At 35.9% G+C, this 20396-nt stretch overlaps 1 protein-coding gene across 2 annotated transcripts; it reads left to right on the top strand.

Annotated features, from left to right (window-relative positions):
* Nucleotides 1–4605: 4605 nt before the first annotated feature.
* LOC308413586 (vomeronasal type-2 receptor 116-like) lies at nt 4606–19516 on the top strand (the record flags this gene model as incomplete). Of its 2 annotated transcripts, none has more annotated exons than XM_080908638.1 (6): nt 4606–4802; nt 6045–6333; nt 8001–8813; nt 9925–10152; nt 15799–15922; nt 18762–19516. In XM_080908638.1, 6 exons carry the CDS (start codon nt 4606–4608, stop codon nt 19514–19516), a joined length of 2406 nt encoding a protein of 801 aa, XP_080764764.1. The 2 variants fall into 2 exon arrangements, with proteins under 2 accessions (XP_080764764.1, XP_080764763.1); XM_080908637.1 differs by having other exon boundaries at nt 18612–19516.
* Nucleotides 19517–20396: the final 880 nt, after the last annotated feature.

Genomic DNA, 20396 nt, shown 5'->3' with positions numbered 1-20396 from the left:
TTGTAGCATTAAAAAAAACTAGTAAAACAGAGACTGTAGACTCTTTTCAAAAACCAGACACCCCATTTCAAAAATCACATAATTTTATATCTTTTATAGAATAATTTTTGATTAATTTTCATACAAATAATTTTGGCCTCTTCCACACCAAACAAAAAAACAAAAGAAGAATGGCATACAAACAAAATTCTACCTCTAACAACAACAACAAAAAAAAAAACAGAAAATAGAAATCATTATTCCTTAGTATATCTTAACTTCCATGGACTCAATTCCCTAATAAAAAGACATAGATTATCAGACTGAATATCAAACAGGATAATCATCTCAGAAACAAAGACAGGCACTACCTCAGAGAAAAGTGCCTGTAACAAAAACTTTCCAAGCAAATATTCCCAAGAAACAAGCTGGAGTACCCATCCTAATACCAAATAAAGTAGATTTCAACCAAATGTCTTTTTCAAAAAAACAAGGAAGGACACTTTTTACTGGTTACAGGAAAAATCTATCAAGATGAACTCTCAATCCTGAGCATCCATGCTCCAAATAGGAGGGCACCCACATTCATAAAAGAAACCCTACTAAAGTTCAAACCATATATTACACCACACAATATAAGAGTGGAAGACGTCAACACCCCACTCTCATCAATGGACAGATCATGGAAGTAGAAACTGAACAGAGACACAATAAAACTAACAGAAATTATGAACCAAATGGATTTAACAGACTTCTAAACAATATTTCATACCGAATAAATGAATATATCTTTTTCTCAGGACCTCACTGCATCTTCTCCAAAATGGACCACATAGTCAGTCACAACAAAATACTCCCATGCTTCCTATCAGATCACCAGTGATTAAAGTTCATCGTCAATAACAACAAAAAGCCCACATACACATGAAAACTGTACAGTACTCTATTAAGTATAGGTTTTTAAAGAACAAAAATAAAGAAAGAAATCAAAGACTTTTTTACAATTTAAGGAAAATGAAGGCACAACATTCCCATACTAATGAAATACAGTGAAAGCAGTGCTAAAAGGAAAACTCAAGCTCTGAGTGCATCCAAAAAGAACCTGCAGAGAACATATATAAAAGCTTAACACAACACCTGAAAAATCTAGAACAAAAAGAAGCAAATACACCCAAGAGGAGTAGATAGGAGGAAATAATCAAATTCAGAGCTGAAATTAACCAAATAGAAATTAAAAACTGTACAAAGAGTCGACAGGAAAAGGAAGCTGGTTCTTTGAGAAAATCAACAAGACTGGTAAACCTTTAGCCAAACTAACAAGAGGGCAAATGGAGAGAATCTAAAATAACAAAATCACAAATGAAAAAAGATACATAACAACAGAAAGTGAAGAAATTCAAGAAATCATCAGATCCTACTACAAAAACCAATACACAACAAAACTGGAAAATGTAGAGCAAATCGGCAATTTTACTTAGCAGATGAAATAGATGAGTCATAAATTACCTTAAAATTTGCATCATGACGACAACACTATTCTGGACCTCAAGCTGTATTACAGATCAGTTGTAATAAAAACTGCTTGGGACCTTATGAAATGCAAGGCTTCTGTAAGGCAAAGGACACTGTCAAAAATACAAAACTTCAACCAACAGACTGAGAAAATATCTTTACTAATTTTATATCTACTACAATATATAAAAATAACTCAGAAAGTCAGATTCTAGAGAATTAAGTACTGCTTTCAAAAGCGGGGACAGAGCTAAAAAATAATTCTCCAGTGAGGAACATCGAATGGCTAAGAGTCACCTGAAGAAATGCTCAACATCCCATGACATCAGAAAAATGAAATCCAATACACTCATGAGATACCACCTCACACCAGTCAGAAACAAAAGATCAGAAACTCAGGCGACAGAAAATGTTGATATGGATGTGCAGAAAGAGACACTTCTCGACTCTTGGAGGGGTTGTAATCTCGTACAACCACTCTGGAAATCAGACTGGCAATTCCTCAGAAAATTGACATAGCACTACCCGAGGACACAACTGTATCACTCCTGGGCATATACCCCAAAGAAGCTCCAAAATCTAAGAAGGATATATGTTCCACCATCTTCATAGCAGCCTTATTGAAAATATCCTGTAGCTAGAAAGAACCATGATGTCTTTGGACATAGGAATAGATATAGAATTTGTGGTATATTTACACAATGGAGTATTACGCAGCTCTTAGAAACAATGACTTCATGAAAGTTATAGTGAAACGGATAAAACTTGTAGCTAATCATACTGAGTAAGGTAACCCAGTCACTATATATATATATATATATATACATATATATATTTATATAATTCATGGAATATACTCACTAAATAACAAATACTAGAACAAAAAGCTCAGAATACCCAACAAACAATTCATTGAACCTGTGAAGCTCCAAAAGAAGGAAGGCCAGAAGTTGGATGCCTCTGTAGTTTTTAGAAGGGAGAATAAAACACTCATGAAAGAAAATAATGGGCCAAATACAGGAGCAGAGATTGGAGAAAGGATTATATGAAGACTGCCTCACATGGGGAACCATCCCATATGAAGCCACTAATCCCATGCATTATTGCTGATGCCAAGAAGTGCTTCCTGGCAGAAATCTGATGGATGCCTCCCAGAGGCTCTGCTAGAGCCAAAATGACATAGTGGAGGAAGCTTTCAGCTAACCACGGAACTGAACACAAGGACTCCAATGAAGAAGCTACAGAAATGATGGAAGGAACTGAAAAGTTCTGCAACCCCATGGGAAGAACAATCTTACTAACTACCCAAAGCCACCACAGCTCCCAGGGACTAAAACATTAACCAGTGAGGTTAAATGGAGAAACCCATAGCCCCAGGTGCATATGCAGCATAGGATAGCATTCTCTGGCATCTATGGGGGGAGAGAAATTTGGTCCAGAGAAGGCTCCTATTCCAGTGTAGAGGAATGCCAAGGTGATGGGAAAGAAGAGGGTAGTAGAGAGATGGAGGGCCTTTATGGAGGTAATATTATGATGAAGGGGGAGGTGGGATTGGGGGAGAGAGTAAAACATGTGAAATTTAGATGAAGAGAATATTCAATAAAATAATGCAGAAAACAAAGTAAGTCCTACATGAATCTAGGCTTCAAGCAACATCTGTCCCTTTGAGTGGTGCTGCTTTTCAGCTCCCATTGTTAACAGCAGAGTGCTAGTGATTTCCTCTCTAACCTAAACTTACCATCCTTCTGGATGAGTCAGTTGCCATTCATCTACTTGCTTTATTCCTCCCAGAATTCTACTTTTGTCTCATTTCCTTAACCTTTAAAGTTTCTCGGCATTTTAGTTAACTTGTTGCATATTTACTACAATCAAGAGGAAATAGATTGTATTTATTTCAATAAATCCTTCCCTAATTAAAAACAAACAAACAAGACCCATCACTTCTGCAATGTACAATGAGCAAAAACTATGAAGGAAAACAAAGATAATGAAGAATGGATGGGTCAGTGCATGTTATTAAATTAAAAAACAAAGCCTGAGGATTAGACAGGTAGATCGGGGTTTGGAATCCAAATGTTAATATTACTTTCTCATTAGTGTTGAAGGTAGTGTCCCTGATAGTAAACCGCCAACCAAAGAGGAGGGATCTATGCCTCCATCTGGATATGTAGCTTTATCTTCCATATCTGCTGAAAGGGGAACCCTCCATCTTGTGAAGGCTCACTGATGCAGGGTAGAGGAATGTTATGGTGCTAAGGCAGGAATAGGTGGGCAGGTAGGGGAGCACTTCATAGAGCCCAAAGAAAGGGGAATCGGGTGTTTGTGGAGAAGAAAGTGGGAACAGGATAAAATGTAAGATGTTATTATATAAAAAGAATAGAATGAAGAGAAAAGAAAGCACACAGCATGGCATTCTGTCTGGATCTTGTTGAACCTTTTACACACAATCTTTATCATGCAAATTAACTGTGGATCTGTTAAGAACTGTATTGTATAATTTAGGATAATGCAGGACTAAATATATTTCTGAATTGGTCTGGTTATTGATTCTCAAGGCAATGGAAGCACAGGTCTCCATTAATCTGTTCATGTCACTATTTCATCATGGTCTGTAGCTCTCTGTGACTATAAACATGAGCCTGCCTCTCTCTGACTTAGAGTTTGTAATACAATGTCGTTTGTATTCTTAGTTGTTCTGATTGTACTGCTGTTGAATGTCTCACTGTGAATCATCTGATACAATCCACTGACATCATTTCTAATTGTGTTCACATAATCACCTTGTTGAAACTTCCCCAAAACAAAATTGGACAAAACAGCTTCCTTCCAGGCATTCAAAATCATGAGTGATGTCATGGAGCCTGAGAAGATATTATCCTCGGAAGTGTTTGCCTACCCTTGTTTATTACATGGGCTGTGGGTACCAGTTGCAGAGCCGCAGGGAAGAAAGTCTTTAAGATTCCTCCAGGGCTCAGGAGCAATCTGAAAAACAAATGGATCACGAGTATGCAACAAACATCTCCTTTGCCCAGAGAAATAAAAGCTGGTAGAAATTTGACGTATAATATGCATGGCTCTTCACGATCCATTCTGCACAGATTTCAGACAGGAAATATGTTGATTTTGATGGTAGTCTTCTTCCTCCTCAACATTCCACTTCTCATGGCAAATGTCATTGATCCCAGGTGCTTCTGGAGAATAAATTTGAATGAGATTATGGATCAAGACTTAAAGGAAACTTGTTCCTTCATCCTTGGAGCAGTTCAGAAGACTATGGAGAAAGATTATTTTAGCCAGACTCTGAATGTCCTGTAAGTGCATTTATATTATTCTTTGTAAATGAAATTGAATACTTCTTGAGTGATCCGAAGGTTAAGATTAGGCAAATCCTTGAATCATCTCTCCTGTTGGTAAGTCTGAACACCAAGAAACAAGCTTAATTCTTTTACAGATTCAATCCTATTTTCTCCTTTCTATTAATCCAGTGATGGTTTTGCTCTTCTTACACATGACCCCTGACATAATGCCTAGAAGCTGAGATACACAGGACTATATACATTGATCCTTCAGATAAAGCCCTCCTCATTACAGTTTATGTTTCACTCTAGAAGTAATGACTTCTTGAAATTGATCATGTAATATTTCCCAGTGTTTTATCCCAAAAACAAATAAGTGGTACCCAGAAGTACCCAGAGTGAATAGATCACATTCCTGTGTAAAGAAAAAGTATGTGAATGATGCTCTGGTAATGGAGTAAGCCCTTAATCTTTGGACAAAGCTGCACAAAGTACCTTGCACAAATGTATATTGCTCATTTGAAGCAAGGATAGTCTACTGTAAAGTTTCTGTTAAAACATGGAAGTTTTGCCCTCTTTGGACCTAAATAAACCTTGCTCAAATACATACAAACATATTTATAGACATATAACATTTACCAAATTCATGTATGACATTTGAATTTATTAAAAAGTAAATCATTAAAAATTTATTTCAGCAAAAGATTGAAAAAAACAAGATGAGGATAGATATGAAGGGACATGTCAAGAATATCGGTCACTTACTATAAGTTTTTGTAAGAATAAAAACCAAGTGTTGCTGCAGAAATTCTATTATTCACTCATAAATCACGTCTTCTCTTCCTTAAACAATTCACTTAATTTAACAAGAAAATATCATGAACTCAAAGGTTCTCATAACATTTGTATTTTTATATTGCTCAAAAATTTCAAAATGAAGATATAATCAGAATTAATGTTTTGTTAATATCTGTGGTTTTTCTTGACCTTCTGATTAAGGACTCAAAAACAAATGGAAATGCTGTCTTTGGATGAGGTTCATACCATACTTTATTTATGAGAGCAACACTGTCATGAACTTTTAAAGTGTTTACTAGTTTTTAGGTTCTCTTGTTAATCCATTCTCACAACAAAAGGCATTAGTTTTCATTTATAGAGATCAGATGTAGAAAATTCCAGTACAGAATAGTGCATCTACTTAGTACAAGTGATCATGCCTAGACATCTGTCCACAATAAACACTGTTCTCTTTTACAGAGAAACAACTAAACACCACAAATATGCTTTGGCATTAGCCTTTACAGTGGATGAAATCAACAGGAATCCTGACCTTTTACCGAATATGTCTCTGACTCTAAAATACACTTTGGGCCACTGTGATGGAAAATCTATAACACCTCCACCATATGGAATTTATGAACAAAATGTGCACATGCCTAATTATATATGTGGTAAAGAAACTATGTGTTCATTTCTGCTTACAGGACCTGATTGGTTCGCATCGTTAAATTGGTGGAAAGACCTGGACATCATCTTATCATCTGGTGTGAGTTATTATAGGCCAGGAATTCTTAAAGTCATATCTTTTTTGGGGACTTTGATATCAATTATGAAAGTCAGTGGATGAGAATGGATTCATGCTCATGACAATCTATGTAGTTCCATGGTACTTAGTAATCTGAGACATGATAGACCTTTTCCTAGGGGCCACCTCCAGAGTTTGACAGACTCCAGAAAACAAGAATAAATGAGGCCATGAAGAATTGAGTCTGCCATAATGGTAGAGAGAATCCAGCAGCCTTGACAGACTAACAGTCAGAGTTTTATTTGTATAAATCTCAATTAGCAGAGATGGATTCAGGTTGTTTCAAAACATAGAACATATGAATTCTGTCCCCAGATATGTGTTATCTTAGTCATATACTTTGACTATTGTTTGTAAACCATGAAATAACAAAGTTATTAATTACAATCATGGATCACTTATAATCATAGAGCTGTTAAAAGATCATTTATCAGTGATAAAATATGATGGAACAGAAATATAATTAGAAACATTTTCTCAATAAACCAACGTTAAAGTGTCTGGAGTATTTTGTGCAAAGGCATGGCAGACGATTTTTAACCTGGCAGCTCATGACATTTCAAAGGCACTGGATAGGATGAAAACCTCCAGTCCAGTCTGCGGATTTAGACATTTTACTACCAGTGAATATATTACTGACCATTAATGTACTGAGTGCCAACTGTCTGTAGACACACTGGCAAATATTTCAGCAACATAGTTATATAGTTATTATAAGTCATTTTCTTCAATAGCACAATGATTGTTTCATATATTTAGTGAAATTACTGCTATGTTTTTCTTTTTTTCCTCATCATAACATAAAAGTTTGGACTTTCATCAGTGAACTTTTCTAAGAGTGAAGGCTTTAGTGGTTTTGATAGCTTGTTCTTTCATATTTTTACACACGATTATTTTTTCATCATTATAATACACATCAAATGGAGGAAATAACTCCATCCAATCTAACATTGTTTCTGTGTATTATCTTCAAGAGATAAAATCTATGAGTCCTACATATTTACCCTATAATTGGCTGGGTATTGAGAAGGAAGTTTATTAATCTGATCTGCTGCTAACACTTTTAGGAAGGCAAATCTTGTTTACTCTTTTAAATTTACTCTGTTCTGATGTTCTCTTTCTTGAGGGGGCACAAAGGCAGATGTTTCCACAGTATTTTGGAGCCTTATGCTAAAAAGAACATCTCTGTCCACTTTATGTGAGTCACAACCTGTACTGTAAAACATAAGAATATGTTTCCTAAAAGCTAAGGCAGCAGTATTCACAGAAATTTCCTATTAAATATTAGAAGCATGCATGGATTAAGGCATACTAAATGTCTTTAAAAATTAGTCAAATATCCCCAAGTTGTAAATATATTAAAATCCCTCCAAACATTAAAAATACAGATATTGAGACAGAAACTGAGAGACAGAATAGCGGATATTATAATATGCAAATACATTTTGTTACACCTTTGTTAAACAGCCATACTTGCTGTTCCCATTGGAAGTGTATGTGTCAGGCTTCCACATTTGCTCATTTGAATCAGAGATGAGAGCACAAGTCACAGGTAATCACTGTTTGCAGGTAAATATGATCACAGGTTTTTATGTGCACTGCACCTCATGCTGCTCTCTGTGTTGTAGCTCCTTCAGCTGACCTATGGACCTTTCCATTCAATCTTCAGTGATAATGAACAATTTCCCTATCTCTATCAGATGGCCCCAAGGCACCCATCTCTAGCATTGGCAATGGTCTCCTTCTTACTTTACTTCAACTGGAACTGGGTCGGCCTTATCATTACCTATGATGATCAAGGTCATCAGTTTCTCTCAGAGATGAAGAACGAGAGTGAAGACACGGGAATTTGCTTTGCCTTTGTGACAATGATGTCATTCCTTCAGTTTAATTTCTATCAAAATATTGAAATGTACCACAAACAAATTGTGATGTCATCTACTAATGTTATTATCATTCATGGGGAAGCACAGAGCATTATTGAATTGAGCTTCAGGATGTGGGAATCTCCAGTCATAAAGAGAATTTGGGTCACCACAAAACAATGTGATTTACCTACCAGTAATAGAGACTTAACTCATGGCACATTCTATGGGACTCTTACTTTTCTCCACCACCATGGGGAGATTTCTAGCTTTAAAAATTTTGTACAGACTTTGTACCGTCCAAGCAGAAAAGATTTATATCTAGTAATGCCAGATTGGAAGTACTTTATTAATGAATCCTCAGCATTTGACTGTAAAATACTAGAGGACTCTACATCCAATGTCTCAGTGCCATGGCTAATGGAGCAGAAGTTTAACATGGTCTTTAGTGATGGTAGTCATAACATATACAATGCTGTGTATGCCGTGGCCCATGCACTACATGAGATGAATCTGCAACAGGTTGATAATCAGGCAACAGACAATGGGAAAGGAGCCAGTTCTTCATGCTTGAAGGTATAGTTTTTTTATTGGATGATTCTTGGTGTTTTCAATTTCATATTCATTTAGAGACTCTCAGTTGCCCACACTTAATGAAATAGGAAATATTTTTCAAAATAGAATGGTTTTTGATCATTTTCCCGAAATAAAAAGGAAATCTAGTGAGTGGTATAAGTGTGAATGGAAAAGAAGCTACAGGGCTTCAATTAAATTCTGTGGTTGCATATAGAGCACCCAAAACCATTAGCATACTCCTCTCAATAGTGAATCTAAAGTCCTTCCTCTTGAATTTTTCTATGAGAAGATAAATTTTCATTTTTATTTGTCAATTATGTGAAAATCATTTTAAGGAATGGTTTTCTTTAGGTTTCTTCAGTGATTCTGCCCCAATGTAGGCTCTGGAGAACTTACTTGGTTTTCTCAGAATAAGTAAACAAGAAATAGTGTTGGTGTTCAGTTTTGTCTAGAGATTTGTTTGGATTTATCTTTCTCACTGTGTACATGTATGTGTTTTACTCTGTCTGTGAATCTGTGTTTGTATTTGTGTTGTTTTGTTCATACATGTTTATATGTCTGTGGAATAAGCAATATATTTTTAATGTATTATTTACTTTCTATAATCAATGTGTGTTTGTGTATGTGTTAGTGTGTGTGTGTGTGTGTGTGTGTGTGTGTGCATGTATGTGTGTTTTTACTTATGGCAGTTTATGTAGTTAGTGTGATATAGTATTTATGTTTTTAGTTGAGTGCATATATGCCTTACTTTTTGCCAGATAGTTTACATAGATGTGTCAATATTAATGTATATCTGTGTGTAAATAATGGTCTAGCTGTATTATATGTGTGACTCAGAAAAGATGTGAGCCTCTCTCTGTGTTATTGTATGTGTGTGTGTGTGTGTGTGTGTGCTGTATATCTGTGTTTGGTTCTGCATTTATGTTTTGTTTTGTTTGGCAGTCTTCTCTGAGAGAACTGAAATTCTTGGAATAGTATCACTTTATTTCATTTGCATATGTTGTGATTTCTCTTTCATACTTTAAATGATGTTGCCATTTCTATGTAATCATAATCCATTGTGTACCTGGAAGGAACATTTGTACAATATAGAATGATGCTTGTCTTTCAGATAAATTCCTTTCTGAGAAAGGCCAACTTTACTAATCCTCTAGGGGACAAAGTGATTATGAAACATAGAGAAATTCTGCAGGAAGATTATGATATTTTTCGCATTTGGAATTTCTCACAACACGTTGCGTTTAAAGTGAAGATAGGACAGTTCAGCCCATATTTTCCACATGGGCAACTCTTTCACTTATCTGCAGGAACAATTGAGTTGGCCACAGGACGTAGAAGGGTGAGTGTGTACTAACTTATTGATTCAAAATACAAAGCAGTAAACATATTGAACTGAAGTATATTGTCATGTCAGGATCCAATTCCTAGGCTCCTGTAGTATGTTTCTCTTTATTGTTTTGGACATATTTTTATAATTCTTTGAAGCTTTCATACAAGCATAATATATAATTTTATCATATCAAAACCATTTTTTAAAATTTAACAATTATAAAAATTTTTTACCACTGTCTCATATTCTTTCCTTTAAACTGAACTATATTTTGTTCATTATTACACAGTAATCTCCTCCATTACCATAAACCTCTGGAATAGATGCTGATAAGTGTGAGGTTAATGTTAAAGTTATGAAATACTAAGAGTCCTGATCACTATCTGCTCTTATTATAACTAAAATATTATCTCATAAAATAGAAGGACACCTACAATATTCATTAATGAACACAATTAAAGAAACTCATATTCACAGAAGATCAGTTTTAGATAAACTGGAAGAACTCCTTCACACTTGTCAGTGAGGTAAACAAAAGGTCAAAGGAACACAAAGACAGCTGTAGAACTACGGACAGAGAAATGACTATAAAACACATCAAAATCAGCAATAACATCATCCAAACAAAGTAACAAATAATTTCCTGCTATAATTGAATAACATTCTGGTAACATTCTTTAAATAAAATCAAAACAACGGGGCTGGTTTAATTTTTAAGACATTCCTTGGTTGCATGCAGAGGATAGAGAGATGCATGCAAGGGAAGAACTTCTCTCTTTAAAAAAAATTGGAAAAAATATAATGTATAATGACAGGGAATAAGGAAAATTGGAGATTAATAACTTTGACAATTATGTAAGAATGATTCTTGACAAAATCATGTACCATAAAACCGAACACAAAGATCTGTCTCTGAGCAAAGAACAAATTTATTCTAGGAATGCAAGTGTGGTTCAACATTTACAAATCGATTAAGTGTAATACACCACACAATATAGAATGACATTAATTTTCAAAAATGTCCAGAAGTGGCTCCTTTTAAAAATCAGTTTGAAAGTTGTTTTATTCTTTATTTATGAATTTAAATATTTTATACACTATATGATAATCATATTTCTCGCAATTGAATGTTTTAAAATAATTGATTATTTTGACCTAAAACTAATTGAATTACAAGAGAAAACATATTGTATTAAAATTGAACTTACCAAATCAACATCTTCACTGAGAATTATCTCAATCTTCTTGTATGTGTTGACGCCTGTTTTGTGACCAATTTTATGTTCAATTTTGGAGATGGTACCATGAGGTGGTGAGAAGAAGGTATATTCTTTTGTTTTAGGATGAAATGTATATGTATATGTTAAATCCATTTGGTTCATAACTTGTTAGTTTGATTATGTCTCTGTTTGGTTTCAGTTTCCATCATCTGTCCATTGATGTGAGTGGGGTGTTGAAATCTCCCACATTATTGTGTGAGGTGCAATGTGCACTTGGAGCTTTAGTAAGATTTCTTATATGAATGTAGGTGCCCTTGCATTTGGAGCATAGATGTTCAGAACTGAGAGTTCATCTTGGTGGATTTTGCTTTGATGAGTATGAAGTGGGCTTCCTTATCATTTTGATAACTTTTGGTTGAAAGCCAATATAATTTGATATGAGAATGGCTCCTCCAGCATGTTTCTTGGTAATCTTTGTTTGGAAAATTCTTTTCCATCCTTTTATTCTGAGGTAGTGTATGTCTTTGTCACTGAGGTAATTATCCTGTAAGAAGAAATATTCTGCCTCCTTTTGACCTAGCTTGTCTGATAGTCTACGTCTTTTTATTAAGGAATTGAGTTCATTGCTGTTGAGAAATATTAGAGACCAATGATGGTTGTTTTTATTATTATCATTATTATTATTATTACAGGTAGAATTATGTTTGCATGGTTGTCTTCTTTAGGTAGTTGAAAGATCACTTTCTTGCTTTTTCTAGAGTGTATTTCTCTCCTTGTGTTGAAGTTTTCTATCTATTATCCTTTGTAGGGCTAAATTTTTAAAAGATATTGTTTAAATTTCATTTTTCATAAAATTCTGTGGTTTCTCCATCTATGTTAACTGAGAATTTTTCAGGATATAGTTGCCTGGACTGGCATTTGTGTTCTTTTAGGATCTTTATGATAACGTCCCAGGATCATCTAGCATTCAAGGTCTCTATTGATAGGTCTAGTTTGATTCTGATCGGTCTGCATTTATATGTTACAGATTTATTACCTTAATGCTTTTAATATTCTTTCTTTGTTTGGTATATTTGGTATTTAGAATATATGTGAAGGAAAGAATTTATTTTCAGGTCACATCCATTTGGACTTCTGTAGGCTTCATGTATGTTTATGGGCATCTATTTCTTTAGGTTACAAAAGATTTTTTCTGTAATTTTCTTGAAGATATTTATTGGCCTTTAAGGTGGGAATCTTCACTCTCTTCTATACTTATGATTCTTGGGTTTGATCTTCTCATCAAGTCATGGAATTCCTGGATGTTTTGGGTTTGGACCTTTTTGCAGCTTGTATTTTCTTTGACCTTTGTGTCAGTGTTTTCTATGGTATCTTCTGCCCCTGACAATCTTTCTTCTATCTCTTGTATTCTCTTGGTAATGCTTGTGTCCAAGACTCTTGATATTGTTTCTGGGTTTTCTATCTCCAGCGTTGTCTCCCTTTGTGATTACTTTATTGTTTCTATTTCCATTTTTAGTTTCTGGATGGTTTTGCTCAATTTCTTCAACTGATTCATTGTGTTTTCCTGTATTTTTCTATGGGATTTTTGAGTGTATGTATGTGTGTCTGTGTGTTTTCTCTTTAAAGGCTTCTATCTTTTTACATTTGTGTTTCTGTATTTCTTAAAGGGAGTTATTTATGACCTACTTAAACCCAATTAACATGATTATGAGTTGTGATTTTACATCAGAATGTGGTGTTCCTGGTGGATTTGGATATCTAGGACTTGCTGTGCTGAGGGAACTGGGTTCAATTAATGCCATGTGCCTTGGCTTCTGTTGCTTACATTCTTTTTTTTAAAAAACGACTTTATTTTACAAAACAAAGATAAATGTACAGATTTTAAACATTTTTTGCTTAAAATTATACATTTTTGTCAGTACTGTCTTTTCAGATATTAAAATACTTTTTACATAAAACTCTGTGAATATATTTTTTAGTCAGTACTTGATTTTTTCAAGGGCTTGACAGTATGCATTGAAAACCTAATAGTTACAATGAGCTTAAAGTACATGCAAAACAAAATGCAACATGGAAATAGTCAAAGTCTTCTTGTTTTGTAAATATTATTTTGTTTTGTTTTCTTTATTTCTTGGACTTCATACAGTCTGTGAGTTGATTCTGGGGGAGTGCAAGCCTCTGGGGTTAGCATCCCAATATCAGTGACTGCATATTATGTTTGTTCTTTTGTGACTGGGTTATCTCACTCAGGATGATATTCTCTAGATGCAGCCATTTTCTTAAGAATTTGGTTAAGTCATTGTTTCTGGTGGCTGAGTAGTATTCCATTGTGTATATGTACCACTATTTTTGTATCCATTCATCTTCTGAAGGACAATCTGGGTTCTTTCCAGCTTCTGGCTATTATAAATAGAGCTGCTATGAACATTGTGGTGCATATATCTTTGTTGTGTATTAAAGTGTCTCTGGGGTATATGCCCAGAAGTGGAATAGCTGGGTCTTCAGGTAGTACTATATCCAATTTTCTGAGGTATCGCCAGACTGATTTCCAGAGTGGTTGTATTAGTTTGCAACCCCACCAACAGTGGAGAAGTGTTCCTCTTTCTCCGCAGCCTCGCCAGCATCTGCTGTCATCTGAGTTTTGGATCTTGGCCAATCTGACTGGTGTGAGGTGGAATCTCAGGGTTGTTTTGATTTGCATTTCCCTGATGGTTAAAGATGTCGAGCACTTCCTCAGATGTTTCTCGGTCTTTTTCTTATTTTGGTTTTCTTGCTTAGGAGTTTTCTTGTTTTTACTAAGATGCAGTTCCCCTCATTTTATTGGGTTTTTCACCTATAATTCATTGTAGTGCTGAGTTTGTGGTCAGATATTGTGTAAATTTAGATTTGTCTTGAAATATCTTCATCTCTCCATCTATGGTGATTGATAGTTTTGCTGGGTATAGCAGCTTGGGCTGGCACTTGTGCTCTCTTAGGGTGTGCATGTTGTCTGTCCAGGCTCTTCTAGCTTTCATAGTCTCTGCTGAGAAATCGGGTGTGATTCTTATTGGTCTGCCTTTATATGTTACCTGACCTTTTCCCCTTACTGCTTTTAGTATTCTTTCTTTGCTTTGGGCACTTGGTGTTTTGACTATTATGTGTCAGGAGGAATTTCTTTTCTGGTCCAACCTATTTGGAGTTCTGAAGGCTTCTTTTATGCTTCTGGTCATCTCATTCTGAAGGGTAGGGAAGTTTTCTTCCACAAACTTGTTGAAGATATTTACTGTGCCTTAGTTGATATTCTTCCCCCTCTTCTATTCCTATTATCCATAGGTTTTGTCTTTTCATTGTGTCCTGGATCTCCTGGACATTTTGGGTTAGGAGCTTTTTGTTTTTTTTGCATCTTCTCTGGCTGTTTTGTCTATGTTTACAATGTTGTGTTCGGCCCCTGAGATTCTCTCTTCAATCTCTTGTAGTCTATTGGAAATGCTTGCTTCTGTGGCTCCTAATTTCCTTTTTAGGTGTTCTACATCTAGGATTATCTCTTTTAGTGTTTTCTTTATTGTGTCAATTTCCATTTTAAATTTCTTCTTCCATTTCTTTATTTCTTTAGTTCTGTTTTTCTCTAGTTCTTTGAGTTCTTTGAGTGTTTTTCTTGTTTCTTCTTTAAAAGCTTCTTATTCTTTTTCCTTTTCCTCCCGTTCTTGTTTAAAGATCTTTATCATTGTCTTGAGGTATATTCTGCGTCTTCTTTTTCTGGAGTGTTTGGCATTCCAATGTTTTCTGTGATGGGAGAGCTGGTTGGTGGTATTGCCAGGTTGTCTTGGTTTCCTTGGGATATGCTCTTTCGCTTTCCTCTTGCTATCTTGTTGTCAGTGATATGTTCTTGCCTTTCCCTTGTACTTTGTCTGTGTTCCTGGATCTTTACTGGTCCAGGTGGCAGATGGCCCAAGCCCTGTTCTGTGCCCCAAAGCTGCCGGGTGGGAACAGAGGTCCCAATGCTGGTTTCCTGGTCCCTGTGTCAGGCGGTCAGGCGTGTTCTTTCTGTGTGCACTCGGCAGAGATGTCTCTGCTCCCTGACTGTTCGGATCTCCTTCTCACCAGGTCTTAAACTTTGGGAACTGCTGGTCCAGGTGGCAGATGGGCCGAGCCCTGTTCTGTGCCCCAAAAACGCCGGGTGGTAACAGAGGTCCCAATGCTGGGTACCTGGTCCATGGATCAGGCACGGCAGGGGCATGCTTTCTGTGCGCACTCGGCAGAGATCTCTCTTCTCCCTGGTTCCCAACATTTCTTCAGTGTATTTCCAGTATTTATGTGGTCATTAAACAAACGACAAGGGGAACTGTCCATCAGTTTACTGTACATGAAATAAACTTTTTGAAATCTTAATGTGCTAATATAAAACATAAAAAAATAGCTAAAACTCATTATCCAATGTGTTTACTTCTGTTCTCAGATGCCATCCTCGGTGTGCAGTGCAGACTGTAGTCCTGGATTCAAAAGAATCTGGAAGGAAGGAATGGCAGCCTGCTGTTTTCTTTGTAGCCCTTGTAGTGAAAATGAAATTTCTAATGAGACAAGTGAGTGTTTGCTGCTCTGATACATCATGAATATATATTTTTTCTCGTGTACCACACTAAGTTGATAAAGTCAACCAAAATGCAAATGAAGTATAAAACATAAAGCTTTTATTAGTTTTACAAATACATATATATATGTGTGTGTATATCTGTATATAGAAATAGATTTATACAGAGAGAAAGTGAGAGGAGAGAGAGATTGAGAGAGTGAGAAACAGAGAGACAGAGAGAGAGTGACAGAGGGAGAGACAGAGACAGATAGAGAAACAGAGAGAGACAGAGACACACAGAGAGAGACAGACAGAGAGAGAGAGAGAGAGAGAGAGAGAGAGAGAGAGAGAGAGAGAGAGAAATAGACAGAGAGTGAGAGAGCATTAATTCAATTCTGCCAAAGAAAAACAAACACACATACCTTGTTCATTGACCTACACACTGACTCTTTTTAAATTAATGGATCATTACATTTTCACAAAGAAATACTTTAGAAAATAAAACTTGTATTTCAGGGAATTTTCCAGAAGGTTTCCCCAATAGTTAATCTATTTTAAAACTATTATATATATTCGATTTTAGTCACAATATTTTTAAAAGACTTAATTTAGTGCTATTTCATGAATATATCTGCCCTACATAAAATTATGCACAACATGTACATATAGGAGTCCCTGGGAACCAATTTAATGTAGAATCTACTTGACTAAGTCATGAGACTGCTAGGCACTAAACACATGTTCTCTGTAAGTTTACATAGAAGAGTAAAGCATTTGCAAATTTGTGAGAAGTTGCTAAGTATGTTCCTTAAAGAACCATGTTCAAAGCCAGATGTGATCTGAATCCAGGATGTAGAGGAAAGGAGTTGACCCATGAAGTAGAATACACAAACAGAATCATATTAGCATGTTACCTACCATGCCCATTATTAAAATATTAAATTTGGGTTGACAAAATGCCACAAGTTTATGGGTAGCTTTTCAATTATTTTGCCCCTTATTCTATATAATGAATTAAAGTCCTTAAAAGACATATCAGGTCTGTGTGATGGTTCAACAATTAAATCATTTGTTGCTAAGGTTTACAATCTGAGCTTATACATAAGATGCATTGAAATAAGCAACCTACTCAGGAGATGTCTTTTGAAGTGATGAATTCTAACATACACTATGTTTGAAAATAATTTTTAAAAGTATACTGAAATTGTTTTAGATGTAAAACCAAATAAGAATTACTATTTACATCAATGGATTCCACAAATACTGCCTAGTATATTTTATTACTTTAATTGCTTATATATGTGGGATGGATAAGACATGTTCTATACACATATGAGTGAATAATACACCTGTAGGTACATTTACATGCACTTGTGAGACACCTGACATGGCTGATGGTATCTGAACTCAGGTTCTCTTAGAGAAAAATATTCTATTCATATCTAATCTGACTCCTTAGGCTTTTAGACAACTTATCAAATGATAGGTCTTCACAAATGCACTGCTTGAGTTAAGAATTCTTAAAACCAACAAAGCACATCAACATTTGCTGAAATGACATAAATATGAAGTGAAACTACAATCAGTTCATATTGTAGCCATGATCAGGATGACAACTTAGGAATGGGGTACTATTACTTAAGACAAACCATCTGGGTTACTACTCTTGCTGAAGAATTCCTCTGTTCCGTTTCTCATTCTGTTTGTCAATACTGATTTCATCTCTGAGTGCATGCACAGACACTGAGTCCCCTGGAAATGGAGATGAGGCAAGGATGAAAGTGCTCAGCACTCCCAATGAAGAATGGAGGTGAAGGGCTTCTTACTAAAAAGTATCTACAGCGGTCCTTTTCCCCTTCAGCGCTAACATTACTGCATCAGATGACCAATAACCAGAACTTTTGTTTACTTACTACCAGATGAGGATTTTATTAGCACTCTTTTCGTTAATATATACTACTTTTCCGATATTAATAATATATTAGCTCTCATTTCCACCTTCTAATGACTTATGACAGGAATCATGTAAATTCAATAATGCAATTGTCAAATTTACATAAACACACACATACAAACAGACACACACACACATTCATGTGCCCTACTTGTTTTATTTGGTGGTTTTTGTTTTTTGTTTTTTGTTTTTTTTGTTTTTTGTTTTTTTTTTTTTTTTTTTTTTGGTTTTTTGGCAGTGAGATTGTTCTACTCAGTTCTATGTTACCTATTACAGGTCTTGTTCCAGAAGAAGTCAGAGTCTCAAAGTTTCAGAGGGACTGAAATAATAGAACAGTCAATGAGTCAATAGGAGAGTCAATAGACAGTCAGAAAACAGTGTAGGTTTTTGTATTTATAAAATGTACGCAACTGCATTATGGATTACGAATGTATCTTCTCTATATTAAATAATCTATTAGATAAAAACATAGAACCAACAAAAGCTTTAGGAAATCTTTGGATTATGATAACATAATAAATTATATAATCAACAAGTTAAATAGATAAATAATTGCTTGGATTGATTTTCCCTTAAATTTTTAAGAACATTAAAAATTGAAAGTGATGCTGGGCAGCAATGTCTTTCAAATAAATTCTCATATTCAAAGGCATCATTGCAAGGCTTCTCTCAACACCCTCACGTGAAATACCTTGCCCATAAAATTCCTAAAGCAGCACTAACCTAACTTTCCTTTGCACATCAGATATGGATCAGTGTGTGAATTGTCCAGAAGGCCACTATGCCAACACACAACACAACAAATGCCTTCAGAAAGCTGTGATCTTTCTAAGCTATGAAGACCCCTTGGGGATGGCTCTTGCCTTACTAGCCTTCTGTCTCTCTGCATTCACAGCTCTGGTACTTTGGGTCTTTGTGAAGCACCATGACACTCCTATTGTGAAGGCCAATAACAGAATCCTCAGCTACCTATTGCTCGTGTCACTCATGTGCTGTTTTCTGTGCTCCTTTTTCTTCATTGGCCATCCTAACAGAGTAACCTGTATCTTACAGCAAATCACCTTTGGGACAGTATTCACTGTGGCTGTTTCCACAGTTCTGGCCAAAACAGTAACTGTGATTCTGGCATTCAAAGTCACAGACCCAGGAAGAAAGTTGAGAAACTTCCTGGTATCAGGGACTCCAAACTACATTATTCCCACATGTTCCCTATTTCAATTTATTCTGTGTACAACCTGGATAGCTGTTTCTCCTCCCTTTGTTGATATTGACGAACACTCTGAGCATGGCCACATCATCATTGTGTGCAACAAGGGCTCAGTTACTGCATTCTACTTTGTCCTGGGATACTTGGCCTGCCTGGCCCTTGGAAGCTTCACTGTGGCTTTCTTGGCCAAGAATCTGCCTGACACATTCAATGAAGCCAAGTTCTTGACCTTCAGCATGCTTGTGTTCTGCAGTGTCTGGGTCACCTTCCTTCCTGTGTACCATAGCACCAAGGGCAAGGTCATGGTTGCTGTGGAGATCTTCTCCATCTTGGCATCTAGTGCAGGGATGCTCGGATGCATCTTTGCACCCAAGATCTACATCATTTTAGTGAGACCAGATAGAAATTCTATACAAAAGATCAGGGAGAAATCATATTTCTGAACAAATATTTCAGTCATTCTGTCACATGTCAAGTTTGAACCTACCAAATAATTATTGGGTTTCAGTGCATGTATCTAGTTTAGAATCCCTCTCACTGGTTCCTCTAGTGATGTTTGGAAATATCATATATGCTGATCTTGTGTGCTCTGTCCATGAAATCTTACACTCATTCGTGTGTTTAGTGTTTTCTGGGAAAATAAAATTCTCTAGTTATTATTACAGTTTTAGTCATCATGTTGCTGTCATGGAGATTTTCCCTCATAAAACCACCAAAGCAGGTGATATTGCTGTTAAATCTATGAGCTTTTATGGAATGCGGGTTCCAGAACAAACCAGGTTATGTATACACATAGAAATCATTTCCAAATCAAACAAGCAGGCAAAAAAATCCTAAATAATCAACAAAGATGAAATCAGAATACATTGATTGGTTTCCAGTAGGAGTACATACATGTCTTGTTTTTTTAAGCTGGTTTCAAGTGACTGGCCCATTGTCTAAGGAAGAGATATTATTTTTATCCTCCCAAATACAAACATACTTTATTCAATAATGGACAGAAGCTGGTGACCTCTATGGTCCAATTAGGGATTAGTTCGTAGAAGTTGAGGAGGACGGTGAGCAGTCTCAAATATCTTGGACAACTAAGAACTTTCAGAAACTGAGCCACTAAACAGGCAGTATTCACCAGCTGATATGAGGCCCATAGCACATACGCTGCCTAGGACGGCCTGGTCTGGCCTCCATGAGAGAAGACACACTTAACCCCCTAGAGCCTTGAGGCTTCAGGGATTGGGAAGGTCTGAGGTTTGAAGAGAAAGAGATATCCTCTTGGAGATGGGAGAGCAGGTAATGAATGAGGTGGGGTATAAGTACGAGTCA

This window comes from Micromys minutus (genome assembly GCF_963924665.1).
Source record: "Micromys minutus genome assembly, chromosome: 32".
NCBI classification, from domain to species: Eukaryota; Metazoa; Chordata; class Mammalia; order Rodentia; family Muridae; genus Micromys; species Micromys minutus.
Note: the sequence above shows the minus strand (reverse complement) of the source record. Positions and strands in the feature narration are given on the sequence as shown.